Source organism: Thalassophryne amazonica, chromosome 18, assembly GCF_902500255.1.
Source record: "Thalassophryne amazonica chromosome 18, fThaAma1.1, whole genome shotgun sequence".
Lineage (NCBI taxonomy): Eukaryota > Metazoa > Chordata > Actinopteri > Batrachoidiformes > Batrachoididae > Thalassophryne > Thalassophryne amazonica.
Window position 1 is genome coordinate 8,571,010 of NC_047120.1, and position 22,706 is coordinate 8,593,715.

At 43.0% G+C, this 22,706-nt stretch overlaps 1 protein-coding gene across 1 annotated transcript in view; it reads right to left on the minus strand.

Annotated features, from left to right (window-relative positions):
- Positions 1–5,224: 5,224 nt before the first annotated feature.
- ipmkb (inositol polyphosphate multikinase b) overlaps positions 5,225–22,706 on the minus strand; it is a 64,372-nt gene continuing 46,890 nt past the window's right edge. The window contains exons 5-6 of the mRNA XM_034193632.1: positions 10,803–10,884; positions 5,225–6,890 (exon numbers count right to left, since the gene is read on the minus strand). Coding sequence (XP_034049523.1) covers positions 6,124–6,890; positions 10,803–10,884 — 849 coding nt within the window. The 3' untranslated portion in view covers positions 5,225–6,123. The remainder of the gene's footprint in view (positions 6,891–10,802; positions 10,885–22,706) is intronic.

Below are 22,706 nucleotides of genomic sequence, written 5' to 3' on the forward strand. Positions count from 1 at the left end.
ACAGCTGTCACTCATCATCCGGACCAGCTGTCACTCGTACGGATGATGAGTGACAGCTGTCACTCATCATCCGTACCAGCTGTCACTCATCCACCACTCAACACCATCACCATAAAGGCCGGACTGCAACTCCACCTCCCCGCCGAGAAATCAGCTACCAAACAAGGTAATTTTCTCTGCTGTGATTATTCATTGTTTGTAAACAGTGGTCTGTGTGCAACCATGTTCCTGCGGGGTCTATTGGAGGCTGGATTGGCGGACAGTGAGAGGACGACGGTCTTCGCCTCTCACTCCATCCAGGAAGGAGACCAACAGGAGCTGCACGGGTGACATTGTATCTGGAAGTGGAGGTTCTCCCTCCCGGAGGAACTACTCAGGGAACGATTACTGGGTGTGTCTTCACACACCCACCATTAACTGTTTCTGTTTCTGCCAGCAGTACCTGGTCTGACAGCTGGAGACGGTGGCCACCTGGGACCCAGGACTTGGCGGCTCCGGTGTTCTTCAGATCCGTTGGCGGTGGAAGCCGTGTGGGATCCGGCTCTTCTCTGGACAGACGTCTTCTATCCTCGAGCCTGCCCACACGTCACCTTGTGTATGATTGACTGTACTCCTCAACTGCAATTGTCTGTATTCTGTTGTGCAATTCACAACATTAAATTGTTACTTTTTGGCTCATCCATTGTCCGTTCATTACCGCCCCCTGTTGTGGGTCCGTGTCACTACACCTTCCCAACAAATAGCTTACTTTTCATGTCACTGTTTCACTCTTCACTCGTTTTGGATTTTAGTTGTACGTAAGTTTTACTGAAAGTACATTTTATATGAGAAATTTACTTTTGATACTTAAGTACAGTAAATGTCAGATACTTTAAGACTTTTACTCAAGTAATATTTTTAAAGAAGACTTTAACTTTTATCAAAGTAATTTTCAATCAACTTCAACTTTCAACTTTTTTCTTATATAGCGCCAAATCACAACAAACAGTTGCCCCAAGGCGCTCCATATTGTAAGGCAAGGCCATACAATAATTATGAAAAACCCCAACGGTCAAAACGACCCCCTATGAGCAAGCACTTGGCCACAGTGGGAAGGAAAAACTCCCTTTTAACAGGAAGAAACCTCCAGCAGAACCAGGCTCAGGGAGGGGCAGTCTTCTGCTGAGACTGGTTGGGGCTGAGGGAAAAAAACAGGAAAAAGACATGCCGTGAAGGGGGGCAGAGATCAATCACTAATGATTAAATGCAGAGTGATGCATACGGAGCAAAAAGAGAAAGAAACAGTGCATCATGGGAACCCCCCCACAATCTACGTCTAAAGCAGCATAACCAAGGGATGGTCCAGGGTCACCCGATCCAGCCCTAACTATAAGCCTTAGCGAAAAGGAAAGTTTTAAGCCTAATCTTAAAAGTAGAGAGGGTATCTGTCTCCCTGATCTGAATTGGGAGCTGGTTCCACAGGAGAGGAGCCTGAAAGCTGAAGGCTCTGCCTCCCATTCTACTCTTACAAACCCTAGGAACTACAAGTAAGCCCGCAGTCTGAGAGCGAAGCGCTCTAATGGGGTAATATGGTACTACGAGGTCCCTAAGATAAGATGGGACCTGATTATTCAAAACCTTATAAGTAAGAAGAAGAATTTTAAATTCTATTCTAGAATTAACAGGAAGCCAATGAAGAGAGGCCAACACGGGTGAGATATGCTCTCTCCTGCTAGTCCCCGTCAGTACTCTAGCTGCAGCATTCTGAACCAACTGAAGGCTTTTTAGGGAACTTTTAGGACAACCTGATAATAATGAATTACAATAGTCCAGCCTAGAGGAAATAAATGCATGAATTAGTTTTTCAGCATCACTCTGAGACAAGACCTTTCTGATTTTAGAGATATTGCGTAAATGCAAAAAGGCAGTCCTACATATTTGTTTAATATGTGCTTTGAATGACATATCCTGATCAAAAATGACTCCAAGATTTCTCACAGTATTACTAGAGATCAGGGAAATGCCATCCAGAGTAACGATCTGGTTAGACACCATGCTTCTAAGATTTGTGGGGCCAAGTACAATAACTTCAGTTTTATCTGAGTTTAAAAGCAGGAAATTAGAGGTCATCCATGACTTTATGTCTGTAAGACAATCCTGCAGTTTAGCTAATTGGTGTGTATCCTCTGGCTTCATGGATAGATAAAGCTGGGTATCATCTGCGTAACAATGAAAATTTAAGCAATACCGTCTAATAATACTGCCTAAGGGAAGTATGTATAAAGTGAATACAATTGGTCCTAGCACCGAACCTTGTGGAACTCCATAATTAATGTAATCTATTAGACAAATATGATTCAAACCACCGCAGCGCAGTGCCTTTAATACCTATGACATGCTCTAATCTCTGTAATAAAATTTATGGTCAACAGTATCAAAAGCAGCACTGAGGTCCAACAGAACAAGCACAGAGATAAGCCACTGTCCGAAGCCATAAGAAGATAATTTGTAACCTTCACTAATGCTGTTTCTGTACTATGATGAATTCTAAAACCTGACTGAAACTCTTCAAATAGACCATTCCTCTGCAGGTGATCAGTTAGCTATTTTACAACTACCCTCTCAAGAATCTTTGAGAGAAAAGGAAGGTTGGAGATTGGCCTATAATTAGCTAAGATAGCTGGGTCAAGTGATGGCTTTTTAAGTAATGGTTTAATTACTGCCACCTTAAAGGCCTGTGGTACATAACCAACTAACAAAGATAGATTGATCATATTTAAGATTGAAGCATTAAATAATGGTAGGACTTCCTTGAGCAGCCTGGCAGGAATGGGGTCTAATAAACATGTTGATGGTTTGGATGAAGTAACTAATGAAAATAACTCAGACAGAACAATCGGAGAGAAAGAGTCTAACCAAATACCGGCATCACTGAAAGCAGCCAAAGATAACGATACATCTTTGGGATGGTTATGAGTAATTTTTTCTCTAATAGTCAAAATTTTGTTAGCAAAGAAAGTCATGAAGTCATTACTAGTTAAAGTTAATGGAATACTCAGCTCAATAGAGCTCTGACTCTTTGTCAGCCTGGCTACAGTGCTGAAAAGAAACCTGAGGTTATTCTTATTTTCTTCAATTAGTGATGAGTAGAAAGATGTCCTAGCTTTACGGAGGGCTTTTTTATAGAGCAACAAACTCTTTTTCCAGGCTAAGTGAAGATCTTCTAAATTAATGAGACGCCATTTCCTCTCCAACTTACGGGTTATCTGCTTTAAGCTACGAGTTTGTGAGTTATACCACGGAGTCAGACACTTCTGATTTAAAGCTCTCTTTTTCAGAGGAGCTACAGCATCCAAAGTTGTCTTCAAAGAGGATGTAAAACTATTGACGAGATACTCTAACTCCCTTACAGAGTTTAGGTAGCTACTCTGCTCTGTGTTGGTATATGACATTAGAGAACATAAAGAAGGAATCATATCCTTAAACCTAGTTACAGCGCTTTCTGAAAGACTTCTAGTGTAATGAAACTTATTCATCTTACTATAAATTTTATAGTAAGATACTTGTACTTTCACTCAAGTATCACTTTGAGGTACTTTATACAAGACTGCTATATATTTCTTCTTCTACAGTGCAAAATATCACTAAACAATTAAAGGAATCTGGAGGATTGGATTTCAGTGCATAAAGAGCAAGGGTGCAAACATAACTGAACACCTGTGACCTCTGACCCATCAGACGACACTGCATCACAGTCATTCATCAATAGCTGATATAACCACATTACGGAGATTACTGTGGGAAACCTGTGTCAAACACGACAAAAGTCAGTTACAGATGTCACAAAACCTTTACTGTGCAAAATAGAAGCCTGATGTTAACCTTGTCCAGAAGCAACATTGTTGTCTCTGGGCTCTGAGGCATCTGGGTTGGATCATCACACAGTGGAAACGTATTGTAGTCAGATGAATCAGCATTCCAACAATTTTGGAAGAAATAGATGCTGTGTGGTCCAAAGACTAAAAGGACCATCCAGACTGTTATCACCACCAAGTCCAAAATCCAGGGTCTGTCCTGCTCTGGGGTTGTGTGAGTGTCTTGGTCAAAGCTTATTTCCACTTTGTGATGCAGCATTAGTAAAAAAAACAAACAAACAAACAAAAAAAACACACTCATTTTTAAAAAAATTATCATACAAAATGAGAGTTAAATATACTGTAGTTAAGTCTGAGGAGAGACTAAGATTTTAAAGTTGTGCTCTTTCATCTGACAAATCAAAGGTCTCAAACTTCAGTGTTTTTGTTCTTAAACTTTGGGATGTCCCTGTTTACTCAGGGTCACGACAGCAGATTGGGTCAAGACCCACAGTAAGATTTGGCAAAAGATTTACACCAAATGTTCTTCCTGCTTCAACTCCAGTTCTACACAGAGAAACCTGCTCCCAGCGATCCCAGGCAGGACCAGCTCTGCTGTGGGATCTGATGGGATCAGGTCCACACGGAGCAGCACGGCCGGACCAAAGGTCTCCATGAACTTCAAAATAACACATTCCCCACAACTAATTCCTCACTTTTACAGCCAGGTTTCTTTATACAAGAAAAGTCTCCTTCATGCTGTGTCAGTGTTTGAGGGTGTCCATGAACTCCACTGAACTCCAACAGGCCCTGTGTGCGGACTGAATGTGGTCATTTATATTTATCTCAGTGTCTGTTTGTTTACTGGACCAATCAGGACTCATTAAAATGTTCCCCTGGATTCCAGACAGATTCATCCTACGGTGTTAAACTCTATCCCATTTTTAACTCCACTGAATTAACATGTGGGCAGCACAGTGGGTTAGTGGTTAGCACTGTTGCCTCACTATTGGGTTCGATTCCCACTTGGTCCTTTCTGTGTGGAGTTTGTGTGTTCTCCCCTTGTTTGTGCAGGTTCCCTCCGGGTGGTCCAGCTTCTTCCCACATCCAAAGACATGCAGGTTAGGTGGACTGGAAACTTTAAATTGTCCGTAAGTGTGAAGGTATTTGTGTGTCTGTATATGACCTTGCGACAGACTGGCGTCCTGTCCAGGGTGAACCCCGCCTCATGCCCTGTGACTGCTAGGATAGGCTCCAGCCCCCGTGACCCTTAGCTGGAGTAAGCAGGTTTAGAATATGAATGAATGAATGGGACCGTCACACTGTTTGTTCACTGACCAGGTCAGCTGGTTTGTGGGTGATCGTTAAAAAAGGAAGAAAAACAAAACCAATGAAGAAGAAGAAAACTTGAAGAATCCTTTATATTTCATTTACATCATGTTGAAAGCTTCGAGACTAAAGAACACCTCTTAAAAAAATAAAACAGATGTTTTTTATGTCATAAAGCAATAAAAACATAAAATCCAGAGTTACTGAGTTACTTTGACAACATGGGTTCAACATGACGATGAGTTAGGAGTTAAAGAATGACAACTATAGATTTGCTGGAATTGAAACAGTACAGATACTTCCAGTGCACCGGACCAGGACCAGTCAGCGGTCTCACCCACTGGCCCAGGGCTCAGAACTGGCAACAGGAAAATCTAGAAAAAACAGGTTACATTTAATTCTTAAATGACAGCCTTAAAATACATTGAAAGAAATTTTAGTCTTTTTAGAGTAACTTTTCAGAGAGTTTCTACTTCAAATTTGCAGGATAAAAATGTTTTTCACATTTAAATGTTGGTTCCTGAAAATGTGTTCATTCCAGACCTGAACATGCCCTTCCCCAAATATAAAGGCCGGCCGGGACCACAGACAGCTGCGCGAGTGTTTTCTCTTTTCACAAGACCATTTTTTGTGTGAAGTAGCACATTAGAAACAGGTGGGACTTTATTCCCCGGGAGCCCTCAGGTCACCTGAGTCCGGATGAGTCTGTCAGCTGAGTAATGGACACGACGCCGCCGATCGCAGCCAAAATGCTCAGACACACAACAACACAAACACATAGCTGACCATCACAATCAGGAGAGATGATGACGACGATGATGATGATGACAACGATGACGATGATGATGGTGATGATGATAATGGCTTCAGGTGTTTCCTCTGTGCACTGAAGGTCTCTGTCCCTTTACAAAAGAAGGATTGTCCAACAGGAGGACATGGCATTTCCAGCATGGGGACAGGTCTAGGCGGCGTCACGGAGGATCTGTTCCAGCACTCCCAGCAGGCTCTGCAGGCCATAAATGTAACCGTGATCATGGCTGTCACTTGGGAAAACGTGGGCAAAGTCGATCATGCGGACCTCAGCCTCTCCACCCCCGGTTTTCCTCTCTGCCACGCCACTCCCTCGATCATCTGTCTCCTTCCTTCCGCTGCTGCTGTCCCTCTCACCTTTGTTCTTTACTTCCAGTTGAAAATCGTTTCTGTTTGGTGGCTGCTGTTGCCGTGACACGTGGGTCCATTTCCAGGCCAAGTTGTCTTCCTCACACACGGTTGAGATGTTGTCACCAGAACCTGAGTTTGTTGTTGCCATGGCATCATGATCGCCCACTCCGTTGGTGCACAGGTGCTGTGTCAAGCAGTGGTGGGGACCGGTTTTCCTGTAGTTGGTGTAAATGGAGGTCAGGCTGCTGTCCCAGGGCACCGCCACATGAATATTGTTGTTGTTGTACTCTGCCACGTCCTCTTCCTGTCCAGCCATATCTCCTTGGTTTTTGTCCGCTTCCTCACCGCTCTCAGCTGATGAGGACAAACTCACAATGTTCCCCACAGGCTCACTGAGAAAAGAAAGGGAGGAGGTAAGGCCCTCGTAGACAAAAAGGAGGGAGCTGGCGTAGAAGTTGAGCTGGCGTTGGGACTGGAACCAGCGCAGGATGTGCTGCACTCTGTGTATACTCGCTGACAAAGCGTCCTTCCTCAGACAAACACCGTTGTGGAAGAACTTTGCCAGACCTGGAGAAGAAGAGAGCAGAAACATTTTTACCAGATATCCCAAGATATCTGTCACTCCAGATCGGGGGGGGGGGGCTGGCTGGAGACAGCTCAACTCAGGTTTTCACATATTCACCTTGACCTCTGCTTTCGAGACAAGCAACAAGCTGCTTGAACAACAGGGACACTATGACATCGTCCGACTCATAATTTAACTTTGGATTTTTGCCTCCTTTGAGGTCTGACGTTACTAAAGTCTGTCACTCCATGAAAACCAACACAATGCGTGTCTTCAACTCAAACACTGCAACCAAACTGAAAACATTGATGGGTTCAATACAACATGTGAGCTTTCCTTGTTGTGGCGAAAACCTGTAAAATGATAAACTGGGCCACTGAGATCGCTGATTCTTGACGAGCAGTTTGCTTGTCAAAATGGTGCCGCTGCCCTTCCGCTGTTTGACCAGAGCGGGAAATCTGTCGTACAGTTGTGCTCAAAGGATAATGACAACAGAAACTACCCAAATTACCCTGATCAAACATTTACATACCCTGGTGATTTTGGCCTGATAACATGCACACAAGATGACACAAACGGGTTTGAATGGCTACAAAAGGTAATCATCCTGACCTGTGATTTGTTTGCTTGCTTCTAGCCAGTGTGTGTATATAAAAGGTCAGTGAGTTTCTGGGCTCATGACAGACCCTTGCATCTTTCATCCAGTGCTGCACTGATGTTTCTGGTTTCTGAGTCATAGAGAAAGCAAAAGAATTGTCAAAGAAAAGGTAATTAAACTGTATGAAACAGGAAGGGATATAAAAAGATATCCAAGGGACTGAGTATGCCAATCAGCAGTGTTCAAACTCTAATTAAGAAGTGGAAAATGAGGGATTCTTTTGGAACAAAAACACGGTCAGGTAGACCACCAAAAATCTCAGCAACAACTGCCAAGAAATTTCAGCTGAAATACAAGACTCTCTGAAACAAAGTGGTGTGGCTGTTTCAAGATGCACAATAAGTATGCACTTGAAGAAAAATGGGCTGCATGATCGAGTTGCCAGTTGAAAGCCATTACTACTCAAATGCCACAAAGTATTGCACTTACAATACGCCAAACAGCATAGAGAACAAGTGTTGAGACCAAAATTGAACTTTTTGGCCACAACCATAAACGTTACTTTTGTAAAGGAGTCAACAAGGCCTATGATGAAAGGGTCATTCTTCCTACTATGAAGCACAGAGGTGGATCACTGATGTTTTGGGGATGTGTGAGCTACAAAGGCACAGGAATCTTGGTCAAAATCGATGGCAGGATGAATGCAGCATGTTATCAGAAAATACTGGGGAGATCTCAAACCAGTTGTCTTCATGCCTGTGAGTCCTCTAGCCAGATTTTGGTGACTTCGCAGATGGTAGTCTAAAAAAGTTTAAATCAGTCCTCAAGAAGCCACAACAAGTTTGTGGTCAGAATTCACAAACTGGTCAATTCCATAAACTCAACACTTCTGTGAAAGTCTCATGGTCAGTCTTGTTAGGAACACCACCGGCATTACAATACCACGTCCAGCAGTGGTGCTCTGGTTGTTAAGACTAGGGATGTGTTCCCAGAGTTATGCCTTCAGCAGGTTTTAGTGCCATACTCCCACATTGTGGAAGAGTTTGCCTTTTAATATCAGAACATTCAGTTATGCTGAGTCTTTTAAGGCAAATCTTAAAATGTATTTTTTCTTCTGTTTATCATGAGTTACATTGTTTTATCTGAGCTCAACTATGTGTCAGTCACCCTCATGCTGCATTCACATGTTTGCTGTAAGCGACAGATAGTAAACACGATGTTCCATTGTTTTCAATGAAATCTTGACTGAAAAATTCCACCATCTCTGGCTTTGAGTGCGGTAGCCGGGGCAGCACTTGCCATTTTTGCCACTTTCTGCAGTGACAAGGACAAACCGGATGTTGTTTTATCTTTAACAAGGAGGAAATATGGACAGTGACAGACAGATTATTTAAGTGCAGAGAGTCAGCTGATTTTAAACAGGGAAACTGTTTAGAATAATTTGTGTGCTATTTCAGAGAGGAATTAATTTACATTCTCACAAAAAGTTCACTTTTTAAGGTTCCATCAGATCTGGGACTTCCTGTTTTACACCTCTGTCACACCTTGACAATTTAGCCAGCGTATGCTGAGTGTATTACAAACGCTGTAATATGCTGGTGTACTTCTAATAAGTTATGGGTAACTTTTGTATAAGAGTACGTTGAAGCAAGGTGATATACGTCATAATACGGTGAGTACTTTGAAAAATTTTGGGCATGCACAACATTTTCGACGTATGCCAGTGTATGACTCATACGTCCGGCATACGCAAGACATATGTTGTAGGTAAGTTATGTGACTACTGACACATGCTTCTTGTAAATTACTCATAAGCCGAAATACATCCATTGATGTTGTCCACTGATTGGATGAACAACTGAAAGCTGCATTCTCATGCAAACGGACTGTTTCAAATATTAAAACCATTCACACACAGAGTAAATATAAAGTCTTAATCTGACCTGTTCGTTTCATTTGGACTCATCATCACAGCCTGATAAAAACTTATCCACATAAAACCTCCTGATTTTGGAAAATGACATCTGAAAATACTTTAGTTCCTTATTGTGGCTGAAGAAGTCCCTCTGTGTTTTGTGTGTTTCTCAGCCTGAACCAGAGAACGCTGTCACTTCTACATGCTCCGCCTACCAAACAAAAAGGCTCTGTCGGCGGTGGAAACGCAAACCAAGCTAGACTTAACTGTTCCGACCCTCACCACAGCGACCTGGACTGCTCAGTGGAAACGAGGCTGTCAGCATACGCTGGCTAAATCATCATGGTGTAAGAGCTGCATAACTTACTCGACGTGTCCAGCTTATTTGGCACATTATTCATAAATCAGCATACGCTAGCTAAATCGTCAAGGTGTGACAGGGCCCTTAATTATAAATCTGTGCAAAACGCTAAAACTCTGTTGTATCTTTCAACTGAGGAAATTATTTTCCATGTCGTTAGCACTGAAAAATGACGCCGCCTCATGATGTCACCTGCAGTATGTCACTGCCACTGACAGGAATTCTGCTACGAAGACCGCTGTGACGGTTTATTGGCTGCCGACATATGAACGCAGCATAACTCAGGTGATCTAGCTTGTTGGCCTAAGATGACTTTGTAACTTTGAGACAGGTGGGCTTCTTCAGGTTTCATTTGTCCTGCTCAGGTCCCACACATGCCCCACCTCTTTAACAACGTATTTGTCAGGCACTCCCAATATTGCCACATTTGGAGCCGCCCCACTCGAGCCTGAAATCTGGACTTTGGAAAACTTGAGGGTGACGTCATAAACAGTTTGTCGGTTTTTTTAGTGGCCTGTGGTCACACCTGCTCCTCCCCTCTCTTTGGTTTTGGTCTGACACGTTTGTTTGTCTGTAACCTGAATCCTGGTTTTATTTGTCTTGGTCACAAGCCATTCCGTGTCCCTGTCTGGTGTCCTGGTTATGAAGTGTTGGTGGTTTTGGTGAACTGTTTCTCTGATGTCTGTTTGGGTTTAGGGACATGTGTGTGTCTTTGTCCTTTTCCCCCTGGTGTGTGTTTGAATGTTTCTGTTCCCTTTGGCTTCATGTTGACTGTGTTTGTGAGCATCTCCAGCTGTCCTCCTTCACAGCAGCACCTCGATGGTGTTTCATTTCTGTTTTTAGTCCCTCACTCTGGTCTCATCCTGTATCATAGATTTCATTTTTACCAACATCACAACAGCTGTTCCAGTAAAACGTTTCTCAGTTTTTGCTCCGTGTGACCGGTGCGTGTCACAGAGGGGTCCGCCCCCAGCTTTGGGAACCCCCTGCATAAATGCACAGATGAATGATTTGATGTGGTTGACCTCGCTCACACGTACCGTCTTTAACCGTGTCCTGATCCAGTCTCCTGCCATAGTGCTGGTCGTAGGTGTCGAACGAGTCACTGCACACCTTATAGACCTGAAACACAACAGAACGAGTCAGCGAGTCAGACGCTGCGTGTGACCAGACGCAAAAACTCAAACAGGTCGCCGCAGTTCAACCATATAGGTCCTCGTTAGCCTGGCGGCCCACCGGGCCTGTGATACTGTCGTGGAAAGACAAGGTTCTTAATCAAGACATGCATGAATACTTTTGAGTTACTGGACAAATGAGAATGAACTCTGATTTCACACAATTAAAAGAATCAATAACAAGATCTCCACTGACACCAGAAAGTCCTGGAAACAACAAGACCACTTCTACTATTTCGAGTTAAGAGACTCTGATGTCCTCTGACCTTTGGGCATTATTGTCTTTTTGCAATGAGAATCTTTGCGTCAGAAGACAAAAAGACAAAGAAAGAAAGTCAATTATAATTCAATCAAAGTGAACAAAAAAGAAGAAGAAAAAAGAAATAATCTGCTTAACGGGGTGGACAAACACAAAAACCTCAAATGAGGTCAGCGGGTCAAAGGTCACAGAAGCGACATGCACTCCTCATTCCTGATATCACAGCACTGCTTCCCTCTAGTGGTGACAGAGTTGTACTACACACCAGCATCCAATCAAAGCAGCCACTAAACAGAAAGTGGTGAACGTGTTCTCCTCTGTGACGACCACGTCAGGGCGCCCGTGTTCTGACACCACACAACCAGATGACAGGAAGATGTTCAGCGCCGGCTGCAGAGCGAGAACGCACAGGGAGAGAGGACGCTCAGTGACAGAGGACGCACTGGGAGTGACGACGCTCAGTGAGTGAGGACGCACAATGAGAGAGGACGCTCAGTGAGCGAGCACGCACAGTGAGAGAGGACGCTCAGTGAGCGAGGACGCTCAGGGAGTGAGGACGCTCAGGGAGTGAGGACGCTCAGGGAGTGAGGACGCAGAGTGAGAGAGGACGCTCAGTGAGAGAAGACAATGAGGGAGTGAGGACGCACAGTGAGCGAGGACGCACAGTGAGCGAGGACGCACAGTGAGCGAGGACGCACAGTGAGCGAGGACGCTCAGGGAGTGAGGACGCTCAGGGAGTGAGGATGCAGAGTGAGAGAGGACACTCAGTGAGAGAAGACAATGAGGGAGTGAGGACGTTCAGTGAGTGAGGACGCTCAGTGAGAGGATGCACGGGGAGTGAGGACACTCAGGGAACAAGGACACTCAGGGAGCGCAGAACAATAGAAACAATCCAGACAAAGAAGCTGGTGAAGACATGCAAGTCTCCCTGAGGACCAATGGTGTCCATGTTCATCACCAGATATGGTCTACGACTCCCCCTGGACCTGACACCAGTCCACACAACCCCAACCAAGGCTGGACTCATACAATGGACTGTCCGAGGACACAGACATGTAGGCTGAAGCACAGACCTGGACTCAGACTGGTCTGTCGTTGGTGACACGATCACAATGCTACTGTGACCCTGATAAACATGCAACATAATGACAAGTTAACACTGCATCACAGGTTAATGACAAGTTAACACTGCATCACAGGTTAACTTTCATCTCTTACAGCGGCCTCCATAGCGGCTTGCTGTGCACCATGTGAACCTCGTGACCTCCCTGCAGCTTCACCTTGGACAAATCTTTTTTATGGGCGTAGGTTCTCAATCTGCTGGTCTCACATGATGCGGCCACTAGACTCCTGACAAACCCCGCCATCTGAGGAATTCAAGTCCGATAGTCAGTCTCCTTTTTATTTGGAATTCCAACTTCCTGTTTACAGGAACTGTAAACTGGCTGCCCCCTAGTGGTTAGATTGTATCTAACTGTAATTAGGACGGTTAAACGCAGAGGACTCATTTTGTTGTATATACGTATATGGACAATAACAATGAAGGCTCTATTCTATTCTACAGTCCAGCATCTTTGTCCAAGAACTCACTCGTACAGTTGTGTATTCCACACCCTGCAACACATGAGGAGGTGATGGTCTTGTTGATAAGAGTTGGGCTTCAGACCAGAGGATCCTCAGTTCAAAACCCAGCCAGACCGTAAAATCACCAAGGGCCCTTGGGCAAAGTCCTTAATCCCCAGGTTGGGCCTTGTATGGCAGCACCCTGACATTGGTGTGTGAGTATGTCTGCGTGAATGTGAGGCATCACTGAAAAGCAGTTTGAGCTTCTGATGCAGATGGAAAAGCACTATATAAATGCAGTCCGTTTACTGCAACAACACTGCTGTTGGATTCCACCTGATGAAGCTGCAGCGTCCACATGCGGCGCACACATTCTGCAAGTACCAAACTTAGTACGGGCATGTCGGTCTGAAACTGAGGTGAGCGCAGGCATGGTGCAGGTGGAACATGATCACAAAGTCACACAAAATAACTGCACCACAGACCAGTGTAGCGAATATGGCCACAGACATATCTTTATAGAATCAAAAGTTTCTTAATTTTCCACTTTTAATAAAGAACAGACTCTCCAGAGAATCTTAAGGTTGGAATGCGTGACACTGGACTGACTCTGTGTTATCACCCTGCACCAAAATCCTCCCTTCTCACAAAGTGAGCAGCCTTCCAAACATTTCCTGGCTGAATTTACGCTGCCTTCGGAAAGCTTCAACGAACATTCCCCATGGATCAAAGACACATGTGGAAATGATTCCTGGCAACCCCAGTTCAACCTGAATTTATTAGACAGTTTAATGAAACCTGCCCAATTCAGAGAACACCCAGAAACCAACAGGACACACCTACAGATAACAGCTCAATCAACCTAGAATCCCAACCAGCCAGATGACAAAAGCTCATTAAACAACCAACATTAGGATGGAACCACAGTGCCCTCTGTTGGGAAGTACACAGACCCTTCAATACATGAATATACTTTCTTTAACAAAGAAGACAGAAAAATTGTAATTCCTTTTCCTGTTGTTATAGTTAACCAAATACAAAATTCATATTCCAGTTTAATCTGTTACACATTTCTTTGATGTGATGTTATTAGTAGTCCTTTTATAACTCTTGGTGCATGTTTAAATGTTATTTGTTCAATTATAAATGAACTGTCATGGTGAAAACAGTGTTTGTGTTAATCACTTCCCCTTTCTACAATGAATTTAGGAACCTCATTCAGCTTATATTCTGTTAGCCAAAGAAGAAAGTAGGTATATGTAATTTATTGTATCTGATGTGTTGTTTTAAAATAAGTCTTTGGGGAGAAAGCCGAGGCCAAGAGGGTGGAGTTTATGACCATGTGTGTATCCTCTTTAAAATGACCCTGGAACAAAGAAATTCACTCTTACTGTCTTCCATACTCTTACACTCTCTTCAATACTTCCATGCTCTTCTCTTAACTTCTTCATTTTCTAAGACCTTAGTCTAAGCTTGTGGCTTTTATTTAACTTTCATTGTTTGATGCACCAGTAATTTTAAAGGCATGAGTCAAGTCCTCTGCATTTTGAAGACAACTTCCGACCTGAGTTTTTTAAATTTAGAGCGAATTTGCGAGTCTCCAATTTTTTTTTTTAATTTTCTGCTCAATGCCAAAAGTGTTTTTGTTAACTTAATTTTTTTCTCCACAACTTTCTTTGCAAAGATTTCTAATTAATCTTCCACAGGTTTTGGAAGCTGCCTGAGCATTTTTGAGAGCAAACCTCAAAACCTTCATCCTGGCTCTATTCCATTCTATTCCCATGAAGAATGCTTTTTTTTTCTTTTTCCACTGTGCTGACAGGAGGTGCTGGGATGAAGAGTTTCTCTACGTCCTCTCGACCCGTCACACAGAACCCCCCCCAAAAAACCCAACGTTAAAGCTCCTCAGCTGCTTATTGTTGTAGAAACAAAATTCCATGAGGAGCTCTTTGTATTTTTAAGACCCAGCTGCATAGACTGTATCTATCCTGGACACACTCTGCGTGACGTCACCTGTAGGGTTTCTACAGAGACCAGGAACAGCCCAAATTAAGCCCATGTCTGGGTGTTGCCATGTTGGCAGCGTTGATTCTGGCAACGTCACAATAAACCAATAAATGCATAAAGGGGCAGAGCGTGTGCAGTTCAGTGTGTGATGAAAGAAGCCTGAACACACCCCTCCTCGCTTAGTCTGAACCAGCTAAGCTAACAGGCTAACCTCAGTTCACGTGTTTATTAAATCATATTTTTGGGGAGGGTGAGGTGGTCCCCTCAAAGATCGACTTTAGTGTTGGCATTAAAAGTTATGTGCTGCTTATTTTCTTAGTAATCATGCGTTAAAGTGGGCATCATGGATCAAGCTACTGACAGCTGCTAACAATGCTAACACTGTTAGCATATAACAATAAATAAGATGAGAGTTTCACTCAGCATGAATATGACAGCAGAGACGTCTTAGATGGTCTGTTAGGACATTTCACCACAACAAGGCAGATTATTCCAGGTGTTTGTAATAAAATACTAAAAAAACACAGACACAACAACAACAACACAACAGCTAGCGCACGCATAGTCACTCAACACAACCATGCTCCCAATTATCAATCAATCAATTTTTTTATATAGCGCCAAATCACAACAAACAGTTGCCCCAAGGCGCTTTATATTGTAAGGCAAGGCCATACAATAATTATGTAAAACCCCAACGGTCAAAACGACCCCCTGTGAGCAAGCACTTGGCTACAGTGGGAAGGAAAAACTCCCTTTTAACAGGAAGAAACCTCCAGCAGAACCAGGCTCAGGGAGGGGCAGTCTTCTGCTGGGACTGGTTGGGGCTGAGGGAGAGAACCAGGAAAAAGACATGCTGTGGAGGGGAGCAGAGATCGATCACTAATGATTAAATGCAGAGTGGTGCATACAGAGCAAAAAGAGAAAGAAACAGTGCATCATGGGAACCCCCCAGCAGTCTACGTCTATAGCAGCATAACTAACAATTATAGAGAATGTTATGGCTTAAAACATTTAAATACAGTTGTCATGGAGGAGGAAACTATCTGAGGAGACCAAAACCCTTTGTTGTCGCGGGCTGTTCTGCTCTAAACTTTTAACACAGAGACGTATGGGAATGTGCTCTGTTTTGGAGCCAGCCTCAAGTGGCCAGTCACGGAACTGCAACTTTTTCTTCCAGGTGGAGCTTCATCTGAGACCATCGAAGTTTAGCTGCTGCACAGCCGCAGCCAGGCTGCAGTTTTTCAGCAGTACGACATCGAAGGTGAATGTAAACAAGTGTCCTTCTACAGGTGGAGATTATTGGTTAGTGGTGCATTACTGCCACCAACTGACAAAATAACTACAAACAGCAGCACACCGCAACAGCGACACCTGCTGGCCAGGTGTTGTGAACAGGCGTTATCCTCCAAAGTTGAGAAAATTTCTGAAAGAAAATTCACCATGACGTCCATTATATGGAGGTGGTTTGGTAAACGTGACGAGGCACAGATACAGATGTTTTAATAAGTTACAAGACAAGCTCACATCTATCATTTCGTGAAGGTAGATAAATGTTATTTTTTGCTCTAAAGTTCATATCATAAACCCTCTGGGTTCTTCAGGCTTTATCTTCTCCAAACTGGCAGCACAATCAATCAGCACATCATGATAAATATCAAGATCGATCAATAATGGGGGAAAGAAGTCATGATTATATTTTTTGGCCCTCTGGTCCTACTGTGAACACTGGCAACTTTAATATCATACCTGGCAACATCCAATGTCTCCTAATGAAATAATTCTCCTACATTCCATTTGGGTCATTTGTTGTGTCCAAAGTTGTAAAGTTGTGCAGACAGTCTGATGCTGAACTGCAGCCTTCAGACTGAAGTCTCTGAAGTGTGACTGAATTTAAAAAGACATTCTGTCCACTGCCACAAATACCACGTCACACCACCTTACTGCTGCGGCGCCTGGCTCCTCCCACACGTCGCGATGTGAGTGTCCATTATACTTCAAACTGATCAACGTCATGCAGCCTTTACCGTTTGACATTTGCTTCCTTAGCGATAAGAAGCCCTGCCTATCTGTTGGTGGGGCGGGGGGCTGTCTTTCAAACACAAACAGAGTAAACCGGTAGCTCGGCTCATCACGCCCCGCGCATATTTGTCTTATCTCTTGGATTAAATATTTACTCCAACTTTTTCACCAACATCTGATGTGGGACGTCAACAATCACTGTGGGATCAAAACATTCCCTGGCGGCACAACTGCACTCAGGCTGGAAGTTAAAATTAGAATAATGATGAACTGCAATTTAATGTGCCAACGTCCCCTACAACCATTAAAGATGACATGTAATATATCAGAGGAGCTTTCAGAGGGAGCTCCAAAGTTTGCCTCAGTCAGACGAACAGCAGGTTACAAACACTACAACACACAAGATGTCTCCAGCTCTTGATCATCTCCAGGTGACACTTTAACTTCAGACCAGTTCTCAGTCATTTAAACATGTATACATTTAAATTAAGTGTCAAAACCCAGGCCCTTGTCCATGTTGTGACATCTGGGAAACGGATCAAGTAGGGGATTGCTTGTTGGGGCGAAATACAGTGAGGATCTTGAGTGGTCAGTGGTCACTCAAGGTCCCTGTTGGTCCCTGTTAAGAGTTCCTGTTGGATGAAGATCCAACAGGAACTCTTAACACAAGATGGCTAAAGGAGCGCTGGTGAAACATGAAGTCCTCAAAGGCGGATCAGGGGAGGAGCTGATGGCTTGTGACCATACAGCTGTGAAGGCAGACATAGGCTGCAGCAGGTCCTCAGATTCCAACCTTCTGGGTTTTTTCCAGCAATCGGCCCAGACTAAGGATCTGTCAAGGACCGTGTGCTTGTTGGCGTGTAGCAACATTCTCACATTAAACAAACCCTCACACAGGTGTCTCTAGATCAACCCTGGATGCAGATTTTCTGCAGTGTGTTGCAGACCCATAAGTCTTTCGGCTACTGGTGAAGAGTGACGGGGGCAGGATTGTGAATCAATCAATCAATCAATTTTTTTTTTATATAGCGCCAAATCACAACAAACAGTTGCCCCAAGGCGCTTTATATTGTAAGGCAAGGCCATACAATAATGATGTAAAACCCCAACGGTCAAAACGACCCCCTGTGAGCAAGCACTTGGCTACAGTGGGAAGGAAAAACTCCCTTTTAACAGGAAGAAACCTCCAGCAGAACCAGGCTCAGGGAGGGGCAGTCTTCTGCTGGGACTGGTTGGGGCTGAGGGAGAGAACCAGGAAAAAGACATGCTGTGGAGGGGAGCAGAGATCGATCACTAATGATTAAATGCAGAGTGGTGCATACAGAGCAAAAAGAGAAAGAAACAGTGCATCATGGGAACCCCCCAGCAGTCTACGTCTATAGCAGCATAACTAAGGGATGGTTCAGGGTCACCTGATCCAGCCCTAACTATAAGCTTTAGCAAAAAGGAAAGTTTTAAGCCTAATCTTAAAAGTAGAGAGGGTGTCTGTCTCCCTGATCTGAATTGGGAGCTGGTTCCACAGGAGAGGAGCCTGAAAGCTGAAGGCTCTGCCTCCCATTCTACTCTTACAAACCCTAGGAACTACAAGTAAGCCTGCAGTCTGAGAGCGAAGCGCTCTATTGGGGTGATATGGTACTACGAGGTCCCTAAGATAAGAAGGGACCTGATTATTCAAAACCTTATAAGTAAGAAGAAGAATTTTAAATTCTATTCTAGAATTAACAGGAAGCCAATGAAGAGAGGCCAATATGGGTGAGATATGCTCTCTCCTTCTAGTCCCCGTCAGCACTCTAGCTGCAGCATTTTGAATTAACTGAAGGCTTTTTAGGGAACTTTTAGGACAACCTGATAATAATGAATTACAATAGTCCAGCCTAGAGGAAATAAATGCATGAATTAGTTTTTCAGCATCACTCTGAGACAAGACCTTTCTGATTTTAGAGATATTGCGTAAATGCAAAAAAGCAGTCCTACATATTTGTTTAATATGCGCTTTGAATGACATATCCTGATCAAAAATGACTCCAAGATTTCTCACAGTATTACTAGAGGTCAGGGTAATGCCATCCAGAGTAAGAATCTGGTTAGACACCATGTTTCTAAGATTTGTGGGGCCAAGTACAATAACTTCAGTTTTATCTGAGTTTAAAAGCAGGAAATTAGAGGTCATCCATGTCTTTATGTCTGTAAGACAATCCTGCAGTTTAGCTAATTGGTGTGTGTCGTCTGGCTTCATGGATAGATAAAGCTGGGTATCATCTGCGTAACAATGAAAATTTAAGCAATACCGTCTAATAATACTGCCTAAGGGAAGCATATATAAAGTGAATAAAATTGGTCCTAGCACAGAACCTTATGGAACTCCATAATTAACTTTAGTCTGTGAAGAAGATTCCCCATTTACATGAACAAATTGTAATCTATTAGACAAATATGATTCAAACCACCGCAGCGCAGTGCCTTTAATACCTATGGCATGCTCTAATCTCTGTAATAAAATTTTATGGTCAACAGTATCAAAAGCAGCACTGAGGTCTAACAGAACAAGCACAGAGATGAGTCCACTGTCCGAGGTCATAAGAAGATCATTTGTAACCTTCACTAATGCTGTTTCTGTACTATGATGAATTCTAAAACCTGACTGAAACTCTTCAAATAGACCATTCCTCTGCAGATGATCAGTTAGCTGTTTTACAACTACCCTTTCAAGAATTTTTGAGAGAAAAGGAAGGTTGGAGATTGGCCTATAATTAGCTAAGATAGCTGGGTCAAGTGATGGCTTTTTAAGTAATGGTTTAATTACTGCCACCTTAAAAGCCTGTGGTACATAGCCAACTAACAAAGATAGATTGATCATATTTAAGATCGAAGCATTAAATAATGGTAGGGCTTCCTTGAGCAGCCTGGTAGGAATGGGGTCTAATAAACATGTTGATGGTTTGGATGAAGTAACTAATGAAAATAACTCAGACAGAACAATCGGAGAGAAAGAGTCTAACCAAATACCGGCATCACTGAAAGCAGCCAAAGATAACGATACGTCTTTGGGATGGTTATGAGTAATTTTTTCTCTAATAGTTAAAATTTTGTTAGCAAAGAAAGTCATGAACTCATTACTAGTTAAAGTTAATGGAATACTCAGCTCAATAGAGCTCTGACTCTTTGTCAGCCTGGCTACAGTGCTGAAAAGAAACCTGGGGTTGTTCTTATTTTCTTCAATTAGTGATGAGTAGAAAGATGTCCTAGCTTTACGGAGGGCTTTTTTATAGAGCAACAGACTCTTTTTCCAGGCTAAGTGAAGATCTTCTAAATTAGTGAGACGCCATTTCCTCTCCAACTTACGGGTTATCTGCTTTAAGCTACGAGTTTGAGAGTTATACCATGGAGTCAGACACTTCTGATTTAAAGCTCTCTTTTTCAGAGGAGCTACAGCATCCAAAGCTGTCTTCAATGAGGATGTAAAACTATTGACGAGATACTCTATCTCCCTTACAGAGTTTAGGTAGCTATTCTGCACTGTGTTGTTATATGGCATTAGAGAACATAAAGAAGGAATCATATCCTTAAACCTAGTTACAGCGCTTTCTGAAAGACTTCTAGTGTAATGAAACTTATTCCCTACTGCTGGGTAGTCCATCAGAGTAAATGTAAATGTTATTAAAAAATGATCAGACAGAAGGGAGTTTTCAGGGAATACTGTTAAGTCTTCTATTTCCATACCATAAGTCAGAACAAGATCTAAGATATGATTAAAGTGGTGGGTGGACTCATTTACTTTTTGAGCAAAGCCAATAGAGTCTAATAATAGATTAAATGCAGTGTTGAGGCTGTCATTCTCAGCATCTGTGTGGATGTTAAAATCGCCCACTATAATTATCTTATCTGAGCTAAGCACTAAGTCAGACAAAAGGTCTGAAAATTCACAGAGAAACTCACAGTAACGACCAGGTGGACGATAGATAATAACAAATAAAACTGGTTTTTGGGACTTCCAATTTGGATGGACAAGACTAAGAGACAAGCTTTCAAATGAATTAAAGCTCTGTCTGGGTTTTTGATTAATTAATAAGCTGGAATGGAAGATTGCTGCTAATCCACCGCCCCGGCCCGTGCTACGAGCATTCTGACAGTTAGTGTGACTCGGGGGTGTTGACTCATTTAAACTAACATATTCATCCTGCTGTAACCAGGTTTCTGTTAGGCAGAATAAATCAATATGTTGATCAATTATTATATCATTTACCAACAGGGACTTAGAAGAGAGAGACCTAATGTTTAATAGACCACATTTAACTGTTTTAGTCTGTGGTGCAGTAGAAGGTGCTATATTATTTTTTCTTTTTGAATTTTTATGCTTAAATAGATTTTTGCTGGTTATTGGTAGTCTGGGAGCAGGCACCGTCTCTACGGGGATGGGGTAATGAGGGGATGGCAGGGGGAGTGAAGCTGCAGAGAGGTGTGTAAGACTACAACTCTGCTTCCTGGTCCCAACCCTGGATAGTCACGGTTTGGAGGATTTAAGAAAATTAGCCAGATTTCTAGAAATGAGAGCTGCTCCATCCAAAGTGGGATGGATGCCGTCTCTCCTAACAAGACCAGGTTTTCCCCAGAAGCTTTGCCAATTATCTATGAAGCCCACCTCATTTTTTGAATGTGAAAGCCCTTAGCTCAGACCCGGCATGGAAATGATAGACATGTGATTCAGTCATCAGACCCTTGGAAGAAGCAGGACAGTTTTTCAGGAGTTGCATCTGCAATAAGGAGGGGGCTGCCACCTTCACCTTGCTTCACCTTAGTGATGCAAGGCAATCTTCTAAGGATTTTATGTGGATGACATTACCAGCAGTTATCAGCATATATCCTGAGTATATCATCAGGATAGCAGTGAAAGGTAATCCCAAAACGCCGCAATATGTGCCCAAGGCGTGCTGTATAAAGGAAGAAAAGCAGGGGGCTTAAGACGGACCCCTGTGGAACCCCAAATTTCATGTCACTAAGGTTAGAGGTAGTGTTATTTGTTATTGTACAAAACACAGTGAGAACGACTGGTCAGGTATGATGTCAACCATGCAAGGGCACTCCCAGTAAACCCAAAATGATTATCCAGCCTATCAAGTAGAATATGATGATCCACAGTATCAAACGCAGCACTGAGATCTAACAGCACCTGAACCGTAGCGGTGTCCGAATCTATTGCAAGCAGAAGATCATTCACCACTTTAGTGAGAGCTGTCTCTGTGGAATGATATTTTCTAAAAGCAGACTTCAGTGGCTCAAAAAGATTATTCTCAGTAAGGTGGTCCATGAGCTGCTGTGAAACCACCTTTTCCAGAATTTTAGAGCAAAATGATAGATTTGATATCAGCCATTTTTCAATACATTAGGGTCAAGATTAGATTTCTTAAGTAATGGTTTAATCGCTGCAGATTTGAAACATTTAGGAACAGATCCAGAAGTTAATTAGAGATTAATAATTTGCAGCACAGTTGGCCCAAGAATAGGCCACAGGTCCTTAAACAGTTTTGTTGGTGTCATGGTCTGCCTTTGCCCTTTCTAACCTCTTGTGTGTAGTTTGTTTGTTTTCCCTCCAGGAGGTGTGCTGCCAAGGAACACCTGCAGCTCATCTTATCCTCGGAACTGATGCTAATGAGCTCCTGATCAAGAGCCGGCTACTTAAACTCTGGCTCTGAGCTCAGTCTTTGTCAGAGTCTCGGTGACCCTGACCAGCGAGAGTCTTCCATGACTCTTAGTGACTTTCCATGATAGTCCGTAAGCCTTCCATGATAAATCCATGACCTTGTCTATGCTGACGCTTCCATGTGCTCTGACGTCTGAGCTTCCTGCACCTCATAAAATAAATTCAAATTCAAATTTATTAATTTATATAGCGCCAATTCACGACGAACTCATCTCAAGGT